Here is a 20,828-nt window from a genome sequence, read left to right as displayed (position 1 = left end):
GGAAAATCATAGATTGGTGAAGAAGAACATTCAAAATCGATTTTTTTTTTAATTTTTCACGAACCAAATCAATGAAAACACGTTTTAGGAAGTTAGAATATTTTGAGAATATTTTAAAAACTGCAACTTCCTTAATTTTCGAAAATTCAGTTTTTTTATCCGTAGAAGGCACCTTCTACACTGTGTAGAACATAACAAAATTCCAGAATGTAATTTCTACACTATGTGGACGTTCGTATATGTTTTAGATTTTGCATTCCTGATAACTTAGAATACTCAATAAAAGTAGAAACAGTTTTCTGAATAAAAGTAGCGATCATTACAAATAGTAGAATACGTATTCCCCATATTTAGAATTATAGTAAAAAGTAGTTTGTACGTTCTAAAACAAGTAGATGGATGTGTTCATTCTAGAATTCATTTTCTACTTACCCGTTTTGTGTAGAAACAGAATTCTACTTTTAGTAGAACGTAATTTAAAAATATTATTTATTATGTTTTTCAACCCAAAAAAAATATGTGTTTGTGTAAATGGGTGTTTTATTAATTGTTTATATTTTTAATAATTTTTCTGATTCATATAACTATTTATTTCATTAATTTTAACATATGGAAAGGGTAAAACGGAGAAAAAATGGACAAAAAAAGATTTATACCATAGGGACAACTATGCTGTTTTCTTGTTCTCTTTTAGCAATTTTCTCAATTGCTACGTTATCTAAGCTACAACTACAAGCACAACAATAAAGAGCAACCATTAGTCCTATTTGCTTGTGGACGTGCATGTATTTTTTTCACAAAATTGTTACGTTGTTCCAGCTTCCAAGGAAGCAGCAGCCTAAATAAAAGACCCAAACTATACAACAGAACATGTCATGAAGAGTGTCAGTTTAACCAATGCTCAGAAGTAGACCAGATGCACATAAAGAAACAATACATACCTTTACAACACCGAATGCGAGTTTTTTTTATTCCTGGAAAATTTAAGATACACTCCCATTTTATTCAAGTCTTCTATGTACACCTCAGGGAACAAAACAGATGTACATAGAAGACTTGAATAAAATGGGAGAACATGTTTTAGAATTGCCACCGTTTTTTGGGACACAGCAAACATGGTCTTTCATAATGAACATGTTTTGCGGATCAAACTCAAAACCATGTAACTAAGAAACTGGATGACGATCAACAAAGCATTATGGTTTCAGTACAAAAAGGACGTTTCATATTTTTTTCTTTTCAAGAGCAGAGTTTAGATGTTTGAGAACCAGGACAGATGTTTCAACATAATTCATATACAGTTTAAGCACACTTCTTCATCGACTCAACAGGAAACTTAAAGACAAGACTCTCCATTCATTTATTATTAGAAGAACTTTCAATCTTGAGACCTAGAAAATGATAACACCATTCTCGCGCTGTGTCTGCTTCCTATAAAGGTGAAAGCATATCACCAGTCATCTTCTCTGCTTTTTCTCTACGCTCACCTGAAATGTTTTTATACACATTTACAATCTTTCTTTAAAAAAAAAGGAAAAGTTTCTGAAGTAACTTGCCTTTTCAAACCCTAATGACATCTGCCACAGGCAAAACTGTATATAACCAAACAAACAAAAACATTCACAATCTCAGTAAAATGTTATTCAGCATTTTGATGTATGTACCATAATGATCTGAATGTGAGAAGAGTAATGGTTATTACCGAATATTTTGCCATCGCCAATCTCTCCTTGCTCCATGAACACGTTTTGACAGTAAAAAAAAAAAATCAGTGAACCTGTTCTTGAACATCCAATAACTTACCACCATGTCTCTCGGTGGATCCACCTTGTGCACCAAACCCTCGTACATCAGAAACCGTAACACCTCTTATCCCGATTTTCAAGAAAGCCTTTAGTAATTATGAAAACAGAGAAAAAGCTCAAATCTTTTTTTTACACATAATGACATAATCAAAAGTTGAGGACCAACGAAGGAACATGTTACTGATGTAACATGCTGGATTCTCCATGGAATTTCCACATCCATACATGACAATGAAGAAATGAGTTAGTTAGTTAGTTAGTTAGTTACAAAAACATTGTAAAATTGTGAGTATAATATAATCAATATTTGAAAGAATTCATACTAAAATGAGTAAATTTTAGTATTGGACCTATTTTTTTCAGTTTTGATTTTAAAATATTTTAGATTCAAACTCAATTTTATTATTCATATTAGACATTTAAATATGTATTAATTATATTCTTTTTATATTTTTTTTATTATAGTAGAACCTCTATAAATTAATACTCGATAAATTAATAATCTCTATTAATTAATAAATTTTGTCGGTCCCAACTTGGGCAGGTCTAAAATATGACGCAAATCGATAAAATAATAAGATAATAATATTTTTAAAACTCCCGTGTAAATATATAGTCTCATTAAAATCATAAATTAATAATATATCTCTATATATTTTTTATATAAGTACAAACTAAATATTATATTATTGGTTTTATAATCACAATGAAAATACTTCTATTTTTCTTAATATTTTAATATATTTTGATAATATTTAGTAAAATTATATCGAAAACCACATAACAAGTCTATGAAACATAAAAATATACACCAAATAAGATAATAAAATAATATGAAAGTCAAATTTCTAAAATTTAAATAATTTATATACGGTAAAATCAAATATTTTCTTATTTTATTAATAAAAATAGAAAAAAATAGAAAAAAAATCTAAAAAATGAAACTTTCATAAATTAATATCTTTATAAATTAATAAAATTTTAAAGTACCAACATTGTACAATTTGGTATATAAATATATTTTAAAATTAAATTATTGATTCATGGTTTGTCCACAGCGACTCAATGACTCGTGAACCAGAAAATAGTCCGGTTGAGTATCTGGTAGAATTTATTTAAACACTCGGACTCGATCGGTCCTAGCTCACTTTCTCAGGGCTTATAACTGGGGCTAAATTGAGTCCATTTTAATGTATCTAGCGACTTCACATACATTCATGTGTCCTTTTTCAAATCACAGCTTTTCACCTCGATCTTGCTGACCATCACCCAAATGAAAACAACACCAACACACTGCGAGATGAAAGAGAGAGCAACAAATAGAAGGGTGGAATTTTGATTTTGGAGGAAGCACAATCCAAAATCCATTGGAAAGTAAGAGGCATCACATACTCTGAATTTTTTACCTAAAAGGCTAAAACCATGTGAATATATGCAATACGTTTAAATACAGTAGGAAAATGGAAAACATAATCCAAGTGAACAATACAATACACTGCAGCCAGGTAAGACTGCAAAGGAAAATCAATAATACAGTCCAAATGAACTACAACACAGTACACTGCAAGAAGAAATGGAAAGTGACATAAGATGAATCTTGGATTCTTCTTGTAGCCCATTGACTAATCCAGATCAAGTTTCACCAGTTTAAATTTACCTAAAGCTAACAAAGAAGAAAAAAATATGAAACAAAAGTCAGTGATATTTGTGGAATACACTGAAATTCAGAGGCACAACATATTTCATTTTGTAATCCTGCTTGTACTTTTTTTCTTAATTTCTTTTGTCAACTATTTGTACTTTGTTATGTTTAGTTTTGGGTATTATGTGCAAACAGATCATACAAGCCTAACAGCTAATAAGGGTGAATACCTCATGGACCTAGAGCAAACATAAATGAATATCAAGCGGAAGAGAATAAGAGAAGTGATTACCGGATGTGAGTAAAGGCGAGAAACGATTTTTAGTATCTTCATCTTCCCATTCAAGATCAGTTTCCTGTCCTGGCGGTTGCATTATGTGAGGGACACTTGTGGCATTGAAGGGAAGTTTTTTCAGATTTGGACAGGCTGCTATAATCAGGCGCCTCAATAATGGAGATGGAAGAGGTTTCCAGTAGATACTCTTCAGTGTAGGCACAGTCGAAAAAATTAATTCTTCTAGCTTCTCAAATGGTGTGATACCTGTAAGATTGGCTGCCTTCTCTTCATTTATAATTTCTTCCACTTCTGAAAATGTAACGTTAAGGTAGACAAGATTTGGAGAAAACAGTAGCCAAGTCAGATCCTTCATTCCACTGCATTTCAGTATACGCACTTTTGAGAGATTGCTTAACAATGGACTTGTCTGATTGATCTTCAATAAATGACTATCTACCACCCGGAGCTGACGAAGATTTTTCATACTCCCCAGCACTGACATATCAAATGGCTTTTGTTGAAAGCCATTAATATTAAGGGAGTTGATGGAGTTCATCAACCTTTGATCACCTAATAATTGTTCCAAACCCGACTCCGTAGATATCATTATGTCTAGAACTTGTAGGTGCTCCAAGAGCTGCAGCTCCTTGATTAAGCTAGCATCTCCATCAACATTAGAACCTATTAGTCTCAGAATTTTTAAACTCAACAACTTGGATATCTTGCCCACGCTGTGGAGTTTCTGTGTACCATTCAGATTCAGGTAATACAGATTTTTCAACTTTTGTAAACCAACAGGCAGATGCCCTATTCCGGTTAACGACACATCAAGATACTTCAAGGAGGCCAACTCATATAGATCCAAAACAACTAGTTTTTGCATATGGCGGATGAATTCACCTGAGAGATTCTTCAATTTATTAAGCTGGAGGAAGAGAGTTATAAGTTCTGAGCACTTGGAGTCGCATTCTATCTCTTCAATCTGGTTTTACATTAATGACATCCTTCTCACAGCTCCCCAATCCTTGAGTTTGGGTATCTTGAGTAATCCGACTCTCGCCTGCACAACAAAATTCCCCTTCTGTTTCCCAAGAGAGGATGCAATCCATAGAGCCATTTCGCGCACCACGCCAACTTTCAGTAAATTTGCATTGATAAGGGTACCAAGTACATCATGACCCTTATTCATAGCTTTTCTTATATCTTCGTATTCCCTTTCCTTTTTCTATCTCATCGTCTTCCGGAAAAAGAGCACAGTACAAGAAGCAAGATTTAATATTTTCATCACCTAAGTTATCGTAGCTGAACTTCATAATTCGAAGAATGTTTTTTTTCCACGTCAGGGAACTCTTTAGCGGATCTAGTCAACTCCTCGACTGCATGCTCCCATTCTTCTACCCTAGCTTTGGTTGACATTGTCTCACCAATGACAATGAGCGCTAGTGGCAGACCACTACATTTTTCAGCGACCTTTCTTGCAAGCTCCATAATGCGAGAATCTCTTGCTAAATTATCCACTCCAACCTTCTTTTCAAACGACTCCCATGCTTCCTCCGGTTCTAAACATTTGACTTCCATGGGTTCACGATCCTCCATACGCAAACTTACTTCGCGAGAACGAGTGGTGAAGGCTACTTTGCATCCATTTTCTCTAGTCTGTTCCGGAACTCCGACGGTTTCTAAGTCCACTTTCTCCCATATATCATCGAGCATCAAAACAAATCTCTTCCCATTTAAAACTTGTATATCTCTGCTGCCTTGTCGCTTTCAGATTTGTTTGTCCACTCATTTTTGTTTCTCCTCTCGTCATAGAGGTGTAGCTTCTTTGCAATTTCATCTTGAACCTTCTTTAAAGTATTTGCACCGTGAGCAGGCCGGCTCAACACTGTTAGAGACTCTAGTGCAAAACAAAATTTTTTACTCTCTAAAATTTATATACAGATAATGTTTAAAATATTTTTAAAATTTAATCAGTAATATTTTGTATATTTTGTAATGAAAATAAAACTATATATATATCAAATAATTTTAGACTCTTTTCAATTTTATTTATACATAAAAATATAGATTTATAAAAAATTGTGTCGCACCGCTTGTCCCCCAAGTAAGCAGGCCCTGACCGTGAGACACCGTGATCCACATCAGAATATCAACCCCACCATCCTTTTTTTGGTCGACATCAGCAAACTTGTTGTGTATTTTTTTGAGAAGTGTAGTTTTGCCTACACCGCCCATTCCGTGCAGACCCATGATTCCGACTCCATCTTCCGTAAGTCGATTCCATGCCTTTTCAAACATTTGTTCCTGACCAACAGTAGGCCGAGTAGGCCTTGCTTCTACTACTGATCTCGGCTCAGTAACCTCTTTAAAACCACCCTCTAATTTGAGATTCTTAACCTCTTCAGACAACAAGAATACACTTTTCCCATATTTGTAGCTCGAACATAATTTTTTTGAGCATAAGTCGCATAAACACAAGTTTTCAAGCTCAGCGGCACTTGTACTATCCAGCTCAATGAACCGTCTATTGACGTCCTCCACACGTGTAGTGTAAGCCATACCTTGACAGCTGGACGCCTTTGTTGATGTAACAACCCTTCCTCCCTTTCAACCCTGTTCTTCACCTCATCTTCAGTTTCTTTGAGATCTTCCATTTGCCTCTTAAGATCCGTGAGATTCTCCTCAATGTTTCGAACATAACCTTCACACGTTAACCATCTAAAGAGACGTTCCAGTGTTTCATCACAAGAAAATCCAAAAGAAAAACAACCCCCCATGGTGATCAAAAGATTGAAAAACTTTCGGTCCACTTTGCGTTGTAGTTTAGATTAGAAAATGAATAAATAACAAAGGTCTTCACTCACCCACTTTGGATACCCTCAGTTGTGACATACGAGTTTTCCAACCACAAAACATTCTTATCTTAATATGTTTTATTCATTAGTTAAATTAGTTATTTAAAAAAAAAAAGCGAAAACTGTTATAAGATAAGCATTGAAATGATCATCCACTTCTTTACCAAACTCAAGCACTATGATCATCCACTCTTTTACCAACTCAAGCACTATGATCATCTACTCATCAAGCACCATGATCACCCACTCATTTACCAAATTAAGCACTATCTTTGTTATTTTATGTATTGTTGTTCACTATAAATACCATCACTCATCTCACTCTTTTGTACACCAAAAACAAGAACAAGAGTTTATAATCAAAGAATCATTACATCTTCTTCTTCCTCCTTATAATAAACTCTCTCCCTTATATTAGTGTTATTTACTTCCTACGGGTATTAAATTCTACTCTTATTTAAATTTCTCGATACTATAAATTATAAGTTATTTCATAACACGTTATCAGCACGATCGTTCTGCAATTCGGTAAAATTTATTGTAACATATATACTCTGCTATAATGGTCGGTATACCGCCTGTACTATTATTTATATTATGTTATAATGGCCGGAATACCGCCTATATTATTTATTAATATTTTAATTAATTTATTGGTCGGCCGAGCCGCCTTATATTCTATTTATTGTTAACTGGACGGCCGAGCCGCCTTTATTTTCTGTTTGTTGTTAACTGGACGGCCGAGCCGCCTTTATTTTCTGTTTATTGCTAATTGGTCGGCCGAGCCGCCGTATAATTTATTTATTATTCTGCATTGACCGGCTGAGCCGTCGCATAATTTATTATCATAACAAAAAATATTTATTCACCATAATTTTTATTTTTATCAAAATTTTATGAAATTTAATAGATTTGATTGATCATTTAATACGATATTTTCAGACTGATTTTTAGTGCACTCGATTTAACCCCAACGGTCACAAAGAAAAATTTTCAAAATTTTTCCCTTTTTCAAACGGCTATGAACAGTATTTTCATCTATAAATACAACTCATTCTTCACTTCATTCACTCATCCAAAACATTTCATCTCCTCTCAAAATTTCAAATCGCCATATTTCGGTTTTTCAATCGCAATGAAGGTGAGTCGCTTAGCTTTAATTTTATGTGCGATTTATATTTTTTCGGCTATGTATTTTATTTTTGTTGGAGGAACCACTGATGAATATTTTGGCATTAACATCGCCTTATGTTTGTTTACATTATATTTACTTGTTATTGCTTGTATGATTAATGTAAACGGTTTTTAAATTATGAAGTTCATAATAAATGGTTCATTTTAAAATTGCGAAATTCTAAAATATATATATATATATATATATAGTCATTTTAGACGATGATATATATATATATATATATATCAACGCTTGTCTATATGTAAGAATAATAGTTATTTGATGAATTAAATTTTGCTTATTATACTTTAATATGCTTCATGGTTTAATGGTATTAAGGAAACATACTTTATGATTCATGGTCTAACATCATAAAAGAAATTATTTGTAATCGGTTAGTTTTGTAGTCGATTAGTCTTTGGTCTAATATCATAAAAGAATTTGGATTATATGTTGATATTTACTAATGTAATGGCCATGTTTATATGAGCAAAATTTAAAGTTTTCAGGATTGTGTATTCTCTCGGAAAGATATGTACAAGTTATCAGCCAATTCAGAAACGTGAACAGCTGAAACTTTCATCGCCGATATACTTCTGTTTATAAGATAAGTATTTTTATGCTTTATATACAAGTTTAACAAACTTGATTAGATAAATCAATTTGCATGAAGTTGGCAGTGATATAAATTTGTTCATTAAATTGATTGATAGGTTAAACTTTGTTAAAAAGCATGAGAGTAATAATATAGTCTATATAATAATTACTATGAAAGTTTTATTTATTTTCTGATATAATAAGACACCTTTGTTAATACATATTTATATATATTTGAAATATTTTGATTTTATTACCATTTATATTGGGATTTTAAGTTTAAAGCTTGACTCTAAAAGATCCATAAGTTTTGGAGAATAATATATATAAAAAAAGGTATTATCACCTGAAGTGATTACCTAAAGCTCATTTTGTATTTTGCATTTAAAGATTACAAGACCTGAAGTCTGTAAATAAAGCCAACTATGTTGGATGTTAAGTTTAAAAGTAAATTTTTTCAATAAATTTTTTATGATGCATATATATTGAAAAATATCTATTGATAAATCACGTCTAGTTGATTATGATTCATTCTCCTGAAGAGAATATGACATTTATACCCTTTTAGACGTGAACATTGGTCAAGAAAATGAACATAAAAGTGGTTTTAGACGTAAGCATAAATGAGGTCAAGGTCCAAAGAGTTTCTTTATAGAACTCATACTCTCACTTAAAGTTGAGAAAATAAACATGGTAATAAAGAAAAGAAATTATGAATTCATCTGAAGATGAAAGAAAATTTATTGTGTGTACAATACAAGGTAGTAAAAACTTATAGAATGCTTAAAAAGAGGATCTATATGATGCTCCAGAAGTGTACATAGTATTACTGCACATAAAAATTCAATTTAAAGTTCTTAAGAATGCAATTTAAAGTTCTTAAGGTATTGTATTTTTATAAGTATCAAAAGTTAAAAGGATCTACGAAAAATACATAACCCATGTAGGATATGGTGTTGATTAAGAAAATGAGATACATTCGAGATTGATAAACCTGTAGTATTATCATCTCGAGGGGAAGAGTTAAAGAATCTCACTTTTTATGATAAGTCAAACATCCAGAAGATTATGTTTACACTAAAACTAAGATTGATGAATTTTTCTCAAAGTAAATCCATGAGATTTTGAGACACTTATGTTGAGACAATAAGCAAACGAAATGATATATACATTTCAATCAGAAATAATTCTCAAAGCAGTATAAGTATTTTAGAGAAAATATCTACAGCCTCTTATATATTGTACTACACAAAGATTAGTATAATGAAGATAAATGTATAGTAAACTAGAAGTTTACATTTGGCATGAATCAGTTAGACCATTTTGGTTCATTAATAATGCGAATATATACTTAAAGGTCATATGCATAGTCATATAAGAACCCGAAGATTCTTCCGAATGATTTGACATATGTTGCTTACCCATAAGATAAAAGGGTAATATGGTTTTCACCAGCCAAAATAAGATATTGGCATAAATAACGAAGATGTTAGTGGACTGATCACCCACTATGCATTTTTATAATATTGGTGAATTCACTTCTTAAAGTCTTTAACGACTATAGCACATTCACTGAGATAAGTGCTAAACATTTTGAGCAACACTGGTTCGCATCAAGCCAATAAATATTCACTAGTTCTCCCCATCATTGGTATAGGATCAGAAACCAATCATTTTCATCTAAGAATGTTGGATGTTGCTCCGCCACAGAGCTTCAAATGAAGATGTGTTTTCAAATGAGGTTGGAAATATATGTTGGATATAAATCTCTATTGACACTTAAGAATCCAGAGCCATCCCCTAAAAATATAAGTAAGGCTATACATGAATTCTAAAAGTGAGTTAGTACTTCCAACATAAGGGGGAGAAAATAAACAGCTGGAAAAGAAAATAAGTTGAAATGAATTATCATTGATCCTCGGGCTAAACACAATGTGAAATAGAAGTCCAAAAGATAATTCATTTCAAAACTTACTAAAGCAGTTGCCAGACACGACCCATATAAATATAGTGATCAAGTCACATATACCAGCTGTAAATGCTCCAATAAGAATAAATGTTCTACAAGAACAATATCAAACTGCTAGTCACGCCTGCAGCGTGGTAGACAGATTGGTTCCAAAGATAAATCCTCGTAAATGAAAAAGGAGCATATATTGATAATGGTCAAAACGAGGCAATATAGTTTTGTATGATCTCCAGAAGAGAAATTAAACATGACTGACGAAAATTCAGGTACCTGAGACAAATGAAGAGATCTCAATAAGTTATGTCATGTATGAAACAAAATGGAACCGATAAGAAAATTGACGTCGATGATATTATACATGCAAAGTAGCAGTTGATATAATAAATGAGAAAGAGGATCATGAAAGAAAGTCTATTGAAAAGTGTACACAAAGAAATGATTGGCCAAATCAGAAAGATGCAATAGACAAAGATATAAACTTCTTGTGAAATAGAGAAGTATTTGGACCAGTAGTCCATACACTAAAAGGTGTAAAACAAGTGAGATGTAAATGAACCGTTGCACACAAAGAAGGATCAATATGAAATTGATTGTGAAGAGACATAATTTCATATGGTAGATGCAACTAGTTTCAAGTTCCTTATAGTCTGGTAATAAAGGAAGAACTTGAATAAAACAATCCACTTGAAAAATGTTAATCCCTGAAAGTATAATCCATGAAGGATTGATGATATCAAAATCATGTTCCCGGGAACTCTGCATATTCGATCGAATTGAAACAAACTATTTTATGGGATATATGAAATATTATAAGGTTAACAAATGTATCCATTTGTATTTATCAAGAGATTATAAATCAATAGAATCATGATTTGAATATAATCAAAACTCCTGAAGAGTTATAGAAAAATTATATTTTGGAAGAAAACTCTTGACAATACTATATTGTTTTTATGTATTCTAAACTGGAGATCTAAAACTGAGATGTTATCATAAAGATCCTTAAAGTATTTTATTTAAGACGCTCGTATATGTTTGGTCCTGAAATACCATACGTAAGAGTGTTATTTAAGAAAATTATTAATCTTTTTCATTACTGAAAGATGTAATTTCATATGAAAAGAAAGAAAATCATAATAGTAACTTCTATAGTTACAAATGAATAATTCGTATGTACGAGACGAATTTCTATACGATTATATGTAAGAAATTTGGTTTGAAATCCAAATAGACCAATAAACTATTGTCTAAGTCAAAAGAGAATTATGGACAAGAAGTCTAAAGGCCCTAGATATCATAATAGAAATGAATAGAGTTTATTCTCTTAAGCTTAATTCTCTGAAGAGAGTTGATTGGAATGCATATCCTGAAGATATTGTTTCCAGGGAAAGAAATATGATAGTAAGTGTGGTTGTACTCTTTTTCCTTATCATGTTTTTTTTTTTTTATCCCATTGGGTTTTTCCATGACAAGGTTTTAACGAGGCAACAAAGAACATACAAAAGATAGACACCCAAAGAGAATGTTACAATTTGAGAGATGAAAATCTATCATTGTTCTAAAGGTTCTATGACTACTCATTCGAGGGGGAGCTTACGTAGTTGTACTCTTTTTACTTTTACTACGGTTTTTCCCATTGGGTTTTCCATGACTAGGTTTTTAACGAGGCACCACGTAATACAAGATGGATGATCAAGGGGGAGTGTTATAAGATAAGCATTGAAATGATCATCCACTTCTTTACCAAACTCAAGCACTATGATCATCCACTCTTTTACCAACTCAAGCACTATGATCATCTACTCATCAAGCACCATGATCACCCACTCATTTACCAAATTAAGCACTATCTTTGTTATTTTATGTATTGTTGTTCACTATAAATACCGTCACTCATCTCACTCTTTTGTACACCAAAAACAAGAACAAGAGTTTATAATCAAAGAATCATTACATCTTCTTCTTCCTCCTTATAATAAACTCTCTCCCTTATATTAGTGTTATTTACTTCCTACGGGTATTAAATTCTACTCTTATTTAAATTTCTCGATACTATAAATTATAAGTTATTTCATAACAAAAACCACTTATTATAAAGCTCGTGAGTTTGTAGTGATTTTACTCAGTTTTTGTGACAACACGATTTGTTGAGAACAACATTTGAGCTTTTAGTAGAAAAAAAACTTGCACTTCTTCTTTTTCAAAAGCGTACTCTGTTCTCTCCTTTTTAACTCTCCCTTGCAACAACTAAGATGAGTACTTTACCAACTCCCACTCATACTACACCACTAACCTTACTTTAATAGATCGTGATTTTCGCTGCACGGTTTTTTAAGCTCAAATTTTTTTATTTTTTTTTTTGATTAAAAAAAAATTAAAAAATGCATCAATTACGGTCGCTATGTGTCAGTGAAGCCCGCGAACAGAGCAAGAAACAGACCAAAATCGATCATTATTTCATCTCTTCTATCACCGGTTTTTACACGAAAAGTGGGATCCACCACTTAAAAAAACTCCTCTTATAACCCCGTCTTTAATTGTGCTCTTAACCTATCAAACAACACCTACTACACTATTACAACAACTTCTTGACCACACAAGTCTTAGTAACTAGTCTTCTTTAGTTTGGTTTGAGTACTTTACCAACTCCCACTCATACTACACCGCTAACCTTACTTTAATAACATCTCAAACAACACCTACTACACTATTACAACAAGTCCTTCACCACACAAGTCTTATCTTGTTTAGTTTGGTTTGAGTACAAAGTGTCATTACTCAACAGAGTTTTTTTCCTCTTTCCAATCGGATAATGTTACAAAAATCTTCTGCATTATGTGATTGAAGATGGTCAGGTGACTCAGGTCAATGGTAAGAAACAGATCTCGCTTCATCCTAATGTCAGGTATATATTATTATTAGGCAGTTTGCAGCATGCACAGAAAAATAAAATCTGAATTTCTAATATTTTTTAAAAATGTACAATTTCAATAATAGAAACTAAAATCATAAAACAATTAATTTTGTATTTAGTTTTAAATCATAAAACAATTTCAGTGATTATTAAGCAAAGCTCAAATCTTTGTTTCAGAGATGGGTTTCAACCATACACGGCAGGTCCTGACATTTCCGAGGCCCAATACAAAAATTATAAATAAATTTAATATTTTTAAAATACTATTAAAAATGTTAAATAGCAAAGAAACTAGTTCTAGAAAAAATTTTATGCTATAATGTTGATAAGGTTATTAAAAAAAATTACCAGAAAATTGCATATGATAATGTTTATACATATTATATTTCTTTAATTAGTTTATTATATAATAATATATTAGTTTGATATATGTTTGCCATAATAATTTGTTAAATATATATAACAGTAGTTATTTTATTTGGGAGAAAAACAAAAGAGTTTAACCCCACAAAAATAGGCCCCATGCAAATGTTTCTTGGGTGTGTGCCCAGGACCGGCACTGCAACCATATGGATTATGGAACTTCGAAGTTGACGAAGAGTCGGTTTAGCTATGATACCGGTTTAGTTAATTGGTTTTGAAAGTTTCGAGCCCCCTATAGTCAGAAGCTAAAGGATAAACTCGAGAGAAATTCTATGTTCAAAAAAAAAAAACTCGAGAGAATTCTGACTTTCTGAGACGTATGTATTGCGAATATATTCTCAGATTCGTTAGTTCTGAATTTTCCTTACACCCCAAGATGAGGCCTAACGACATGAAATGAGACATGTCTGCAGTGACACACAGTTACTGAGTTACCTACTATATAAACTTACGTATTGATGATTTGTTTTCCATTTTGCTAGATGCACAATTAATCCCGGCAAGAACAAGGCAAACGAACTTAAACATCATTTGAAAAAGATAACTACTGTTAACTATTTATGAGAATAAAGTATTGTTGACAACTTGCATAATGATAATTTATGAAAGTAAAAACCATTTTCAGATTTAGACATTTGGGGTTTAGATATTCGTGCTTAGTCTTTAGAGTGAAATGAGACATGTCTGCAGTGACACACAGTTACTGAGTTACCTACTATATAAACTTACGTATAAATGAGGCAAACGAGCTTAAACATCATTTGAAAAAGATAACTACTGTTAACTATTTATGAGAATAAAGTATTGTTGACAACTTGCATAATGATAATTTATGAAAGTAAAAACCATTTTCAGATTTAGACATTTGGGGTTTAGATATTCGTGCTTAGTCTTTAGAGTGAATTGGGCTATATTGAGTAAAGTGTTAATGTGTAGAGTGCAATTACTCTAGTCTTTACGGCTTATATATATTTTAGGTACACTAACAACCATGAAAACATACATTAATTCAGATTAGTTCGGTTAGTTTCACATTATACATTAGTTTTACATTATGCAGTTAGCTTCTTCCGTGATCGTCCAAAAATCTAAGAAAATGTATTTTATCAAAAAGGCTTTTAAAAGAAAAAATACTTGTAAAAAAATTTGAAGATTAAAAATTCTTCAGAATTTTATTTAGAACTAAAAAGAAGAAATATAAAGATTTTATTACGTTATCCATTTTTATACACATATATTAGATTATTGATCTCTGATTTTAGCTAAATGTTTCATTTGACCATGACATACAAATGAGCTAAACTTATTATAGGAAGACACCTTGAAAAGCTTCAAATGATGATATGGACTTTAGAATATGTTCACGACTATCCATATGGACATCACAAATTGGTCAACCACTTCTCCGTGTCCACATGGACTGTAAAACATGGTGAAATTTTAAGACTAGCTATGTGCACAAATTACCAAAGACATGTTATTTTCGCCATCATATGAATCAATATTATGGACTTCTTAGACTAAAAGAATTAAAATTTACTTAGATACTAGTTGATCCATAATCAAACAGCACATGACACACACAGACACAAAAAGAAGGACGTTTTGAAACATGGTGAAATTTTAAGACTAGCTATGTGCACAAATTACCAAAGACATGTTATTTTCGCCATCATATGAATCAATATTATGGACAATAATAAACAACATACTAATATATCTAACAACATTTCTTAGACTAAAAGAATTAAAATTTACTCAGATACTAGTTGATCCATAATCAAACAACACATGACACACACAGACACAAAAAGAAGGACGTTTTGAAACATAAGTAAACAACTTGAACACAAAGGATGAAGAAGAAAAGTATCTAGATAGTGGACTCGACCAACTTAGTCTCAGAGAGACACAAAGCATAACAACTTAGTCCCTTTGATTCATCTTTTAGCTCCCCCAGTGATATCAACTCAGCTTTCCCATAACTATCTCCACTCTCTCTCGCATAAAACTGCCAAACTGTAGTCTTTTTTTTTTTTTTTGAAACACACTTTCATTCATTCAGTGCTCTTAAACAGAGTTGGTTGAGGCCATAATGGCAAGTTCAGCAGTCAAGACCTACTGTACTTCCAGCAGTCCACACCACATTCAAGACATCTATCTATACACTTATTATACTATATCAATTTGGATTAGATAAATATGTTTTGCGGATCAAACTCAAACCATGTAACTAAAGCTTAATGGTTTCAGGACAAAAAGAGCTAGATGTTTTTCTTTTCAAGAACAGAGTTTCGGATGTTTCTGCATAATTCATGTACAGTTAAAACACACACATCTAGATCGATTCAACAGGAAACTAAAACACAAGACTCTCTCCATTCATTTATTATTTAGCAGAACTTCGAGCTATGTCTGTTCCTAAGAAGGTGAAAAGCAAGCGACGTTCTACACATTGGTTCTAACTTCTAAGCGTTCTCAGATATAATACTAACCACAAGACTTTTAAAGAAGCTTACCTGACAATTGCTTCCACCTTGTAAAATTGTGAGTCTGGAATATAATCTACAGAGGAAACCATAAAATGATATGAACACATACACGCAATTGATTGAAGAAATCTCAGACAAGACGGTCTGGAATGTCGGAATCCAGAAGATATCGAAACGCAATCAGAGAAAGAAATGTTGTACTTTCGGTCGGAATAGAAACAGAGAGGTGTTACAGAGATGGATTTCAACCATATGTTCCCGTTGAGGGTATATTTTAGAAGATGAAGATCATGAGTCAAGTAATCATGTTCAGATTAGTTTGAACATGAAGCCATCTTTGCATAACAACATGTTCGATTAGTTTTACATTATGCAGTTATGATCAATCATTCAAAAACCTAAGAAAATATATTTTATCAAAAAAGCTTTTAAAAGAAAAATACTTGTAAAAAAAAATTGAAGATTATTTAGAAAAACTAAATGAATATAATGTGAAGATAAACAACCATCATCTCTAACAATCAAAATAATTGACAGGGCATCATTATGCAGTTATGATCAATCATTCAAAAACCTACGAAAATATATTTTACCAAAAAAGCTTTTCAAAGAAAAATACTTGTAAAAAAAAATTGAAGATTATTTAGAAAACTAAATGAATATAATGTGAAGATAAACAACCATCATCTCTAACAATCAAAAAAATTGACAGGGCATCATGTTCAAAAATAGCTTCCGTAATCAAATCATTCAAAAACCTAAGAAAAATGTCTTTTATCAAAAACTTTTAAGAAATAAAAAAGATTTTTAAAAATTTGGAAATTAATCAGAAAGATAAATGAACATAATATGAAGCTACTATGTTATATCAAAAAATGACAACAGGACTATTATGTTCGAGATTAGTTCCACATTATGTCATTATACTTTCATAATCAATCATTAAAAAACTTTTATCTAAATAAAAAGAAGTAAAGAAAGAGGATAAGTGATTATCACCTAAAGAAGGAAGGAGGTTGGTGATTGCGTCATCATCGGTCAAAAATGACAACAGGTGTCGGTGGAAGGAATGTTTGACCGTATGGGCAGTGTGGGATTTGGCTTCCTCTCTCTCTCTCTCTCGGTTCTGATCAGCTCCGGCGATTCTTCACATATGCATCCATCTTTAAACCATAAGCGCGACGTCCTGTTTCACATATAATCACGATTTGTTTTCGATTCATACACGACAATATTGATAAAAAAACACACATAAAAATAAATAAAAGCCAGATCTGACCGTTGGAGTCGGTTGGGTTTTGACTTCCTCTCTCCGATGTCACCGAGCGCACGACTATTCTTCGCATCATCCGCCACCTGTTACAGAGATTCCAAAAGAACATATACATAAATGTACCATCACAAAAAAAAAAAAAACCATCACAATCTGTTCGAGATCATGCCAAAAAATATTGACGAAAAGACATAAAATAAATTTAAAAGAAAGACAGCGAAGAAGAGATAGATAACCTCCGGCTTGATCAGGCCAGGCATGTTTGTTTGAATATCGTCACCATGTCTTTCTCCGACAGAGTCTTCTTTCTCCGACCGAGTCTTCTTTCTCCGACCGAGTCTTCTTTCTCCGACCGAGTCTTCTTTCTCCGGCAGAGTCTTCTTTCTCCGACAGAGTCTTCTTTCTCCGACAGAGTCTTTAACTCTTGTTGGTCTTTTATTTTGCTTGTCTCTTTGCAGAGAGTTTGTAAGAAATGAGAGGAGGACGAGGTTGATGGTGAAAGAAGGCAAGAGGAGCTCTTCTTATATAGAGGTTCGCCCAGCGGCTCATTTTCATTTACAACGGTCTTATTTTTTAAGTTATTTGTATTCGTTCGATGTCAATATTTTACTTAACGGGACAATTACAACGGTCTTAAATTTTTAAAGTATTTGTGTTCGTTCGATGTTTATTCAGTCTTTTCACAAACGGGTCGATTACAACGGTCCTATTTAAATAAGTAAACATATACAACAGGTCAATGTAACGTTAGTTTCGAGAAGAAAATAAATTACGTTTATTGAAGCCCAATCAAATCTTTAACAAAAGAATAAATATTATTATTAGTCATAAATGATATTATTATTATTTGCATTGGAGACACTAATTTGGTTTCTGTTGTTGGCATGTAACGTAGAGAGAGAGAGAGAAGGATCACTCAGAGACTGGCAATAAAAAGCTAAATTCAGAATTCTCTCGGATCTTATATTATCGAATCACAGAAAGTTTATATATTGCAAATGTTACCTATACTCAACTAAATGTCACTCATTGGTCAACAATTACATTTTTTTTTGTTCAGACAAATCCAGAGTCTCTAATCCTCCAAGATTATATAATGTAGTGACTATATATATACCTAAAAAAGTCATTTCTTGACATGAACAGTTCTGTCTAAAAAAATAAATATGGTAACTATGTCGTCATGACAATGATTCTCTATGCAAATTCCTTGCAAGAACAATGAGAATATATGTAATGCGGATAATTTTGTTGTTGTGTTTTGTATAGCTAAGTGGTCTTTGTGCTCCAAGAGTCTCTAGCCCTCCAAGATTAAAATGTAGTGACTATATATATATATATAAAAGTCATTTCTTGACATGAACAATTCTGTATAAAAAAATAAATATGGTAACTCTGTCGTCATGACAATAATTCTCTATGCAAATTCCTTGTAAGAACAATGAGAATATATATGTATTGTGGATAATTTTGCTGTTGTGTGTTTGTATATAACTAAGTGGTCAACAATTACATTTTTTTTTTGTTCAGACAAATCCTCTCTAGTCCTCCAAGATTAAAATGTAGTGACTATATTATGTAAAAAAAGTCATTTCTTGACATGAACAATTCTGTATAAAAAAACAAAAATGATAACTCTGTCGTCATGACAATAATTCTCTATGCAAATTCCTTGTAAGAACAATGAGAATATATATGTATTGTGGATAATTTTGCTGTTGTGTGTTTGTTTAACTAAGTGGTCTTTGTGGTTTTTGCAATCTCTGCAAATAGCTCCAAACTATCCTTAATCATTCCTTGCATTAGCGGTTGAAGCGCCTGACCAAAAACAAAAGACCAATGGTTACATCATAACCAGAAGATATGATCTGAGACATTCACTCTCTAACTCATCGGAATATTGTTACAATTTGTAGGTGTGGAATAGAGAATGCTTACTGTTGCAAATGGTACAAGTAGCAGCGGAACTTCGTACGCAAAGGTTAGCTGCAAGCAAAGCAAAACAAGAACTCAGAAAAGATGAATGAATGAGAGAATGTTGCAGAGGCAAAAGAAGAACTCGCTTCCACTTCACATGATGAAGGTCCTTGCGGGAAAAACCGAACAGTGCCCCTGTTTTAAAAAAAAAAGACAAGACCTTCAACATCAAGCTTGATTCAAGACAAGAAGTTTTAGATTCACTACAATTCAGTTTACCTGTTGGGAAGGCCTTCCAGAGAAATCCAGTGTATTTTCTGGTTCGGGAGAGGCTGCACAAAAACAGAAATTAAAAAAAAATTCATCAAAGCCGCCTAACATATACTTCTTGTAATAAAAAACTATAACAAAGAGTGTTGAAGCTACTCTTGCCTGCAAGTTCTTAGCGAGCCAAGAGTACTCTAGATTCTGACCAAACGCTGAATACTTCAGTGTCCATCGAGACAAATCAGATTCGTCCTTCAGCACCTGCATAACTAAACCACAACATAAACACCTACAAAACGACGGCGTTTCAATGTTTCAATAGCAAAACAAGAACAGGCATATGACCTTTACGGATGAAATGAAAGTCATCCATCTAGGGATCGACTCTCTCTCGGAGTAGAGTCCGTAAGCAACTGATACAGGCACTTCCACCTTCTTCCTCACTCTGAAACTCAGACACAAAAAGGTTCGAAACTTTGTAAAAATCTAAATCCTTTGGATGTGAGGAAAGAAGATGAATCAACTTACTTGCATTCTTGCCACTCCATGAGAGTGTCGAACCTCCTGGACACCGAAGATTTAACAGTTGGTGAAATCAAAGGGGAGAATCTAGAGGAAAGAGGCCAAGGCTTCATCAGCGAAGTGGTTTTAGCTACGGCGTTATTGCAATGGAGCTTTCGACTGTTGAATCCGGTGGAGACGGCATTAGAGTTCGTTAGAGAGAAAATCGCAGTCGTCGCAGACATTTTTCTTGTTCTTGTTCGTCGGTCGTGTTTTCTGTGTGGTCTCTGTTTTACCGGCGAGGGAAATGGAAAGAACGTGATGCGTTGGAAGTATGGAAGAGAGAAGCTAGTTTGCTTCTTGTTTTGGTTATGCCACGTGTCTTGCTTCAGTTTCGGTTTGTCAAAGTTAAATGGGCTAATTAGAAAACTTTAATGGGCCAACATTCTACGTAACGCATTTGCTCCTCTCACACATTCAAAAAGTTTAACAATAAATGATTTTTATATACTATATATATAAGCCTATTTAAATTATATAAGCAAAAGCGGGGATAGCTCAGTTGGGAGAGCGTCAGACTGAAGATCTGAAGGTCGCGTGTTCGATCACGCTCACCGCATCTTATTTTTATTAAAAAAAATTTCTGCCTTTGGGGCCCTTCATTCCCTAATTGTAATTTTCTATTTTAGGCCCATCGGACCATTCACTCTCAAACAGTTCCT

At 32.8% G+C, this 20,828-nt stretch overlaps 1 protein-coding gene, 1 non-coding gene and 2 pseudogenes across 3 annotated transcripts; 1 reads left to right on the top strand and 3 right to left on the bottom strand.

The window, feature by feature from the left end:
• Positions 1-1,431: 1,431 nt before the first annotated feature.
• Positions 1,432-17,936, bottom strand: LOC111210550 (annotated as a pseudogene).
• LOC106426597 lies at positions 3,195-6,743 on the bottom strand (annotated as a pseudogene).
• A 1,038-nt stretch (positions 17,937-18,974) lies between the features above and the next one.
• LOC106426591 lies at positions 18,975-20,484 on the bottom strand. 2 transcript variants are annotated; one of them, XM_013867309.3, is made up of 7 exons: positions 20,134-20,484; positions 19,951-20,050; positions 19,771-19,866; positions 19,618-19,670; positions 19,496-19,533; positions 19,360-19,407; positions 18,975-19,239 (listed from the first exon to the last, which is right to left on the bottom strand). In XM_013867309.3, the coding sequence occupies exons 1-7, from the start codon at positions 20,349-20,351 to the stop codon at positions 19,208-19,210; spliced, it is 585 nt and encodes a 194-aa protein (XP_013722763.1). In that variant the 5' UTR covers positions 20,352-20,484; the 3' UTR covers positions 18,975-19,207. The 2 variants fall into 2 exon arrangements, with proteins under 2 accessions (XP_013722763.1, XP_013722762.1); XM_013867308.3 differs by having other exon boundaries at positions 19,485-19,533; positions 20,134-20,479.
• Positions 20,485-20,653: 169 nt separating this feature from the next.
• TRNAF-GAA lies at positions 20,654-20,725 on the top strand. Its single transcript has one exon. It is a non-coding gene; the product is annotated as a tRNA-Phe (tRNA).
• Positions 20,726-20,828: the final 103 nt, after the last annotated feature.

The sequence above is a fragment of the Brassica napus genome, chromosome C9, assembly GCF_020379485.1.
Source record: "Brassica napus cultivar Da-Ae chromosome C9, Da-Ae, whole genome shotgun sequence".
In the NCBI taxonomy this organism is placed as follows: Eukaryota; Viridiplantae; Streptophyta; class Magnoliopsida; order Brassicales; family Brassicaceae; genus Brassica; species Brassica napus.
Note: the sequence above shows the minus strand (reverse complement) of the source record. Positions and strands in the feature narration are given on the sequence as shown.

Bases quoted from the DNA above. Each gene is read 5' to 3' on its own strand.
- LOC106426591 (XM_013867308.3), bottom strand. From the start codon at position 20,351: ATGTCTGCGACGACTGCGATTTTCTCTCTAACGAACTCTAATGCCGTC. The intron at 19,867-19,950 runs GTCATATGCCTG...TTAGTTATGCAG, and splicing joins CTTTCATTTCATCCGTAAAG to GTGCTGAAGGACGAATCTGA. The intron at 19,671-19,770 runs GCAAGAGTAGCT...GTTTTTGTGCAG, and splicing joins GGCTCGCTAAGAACTTGCAG to CCTCTCCCGAACCAGAAAAT.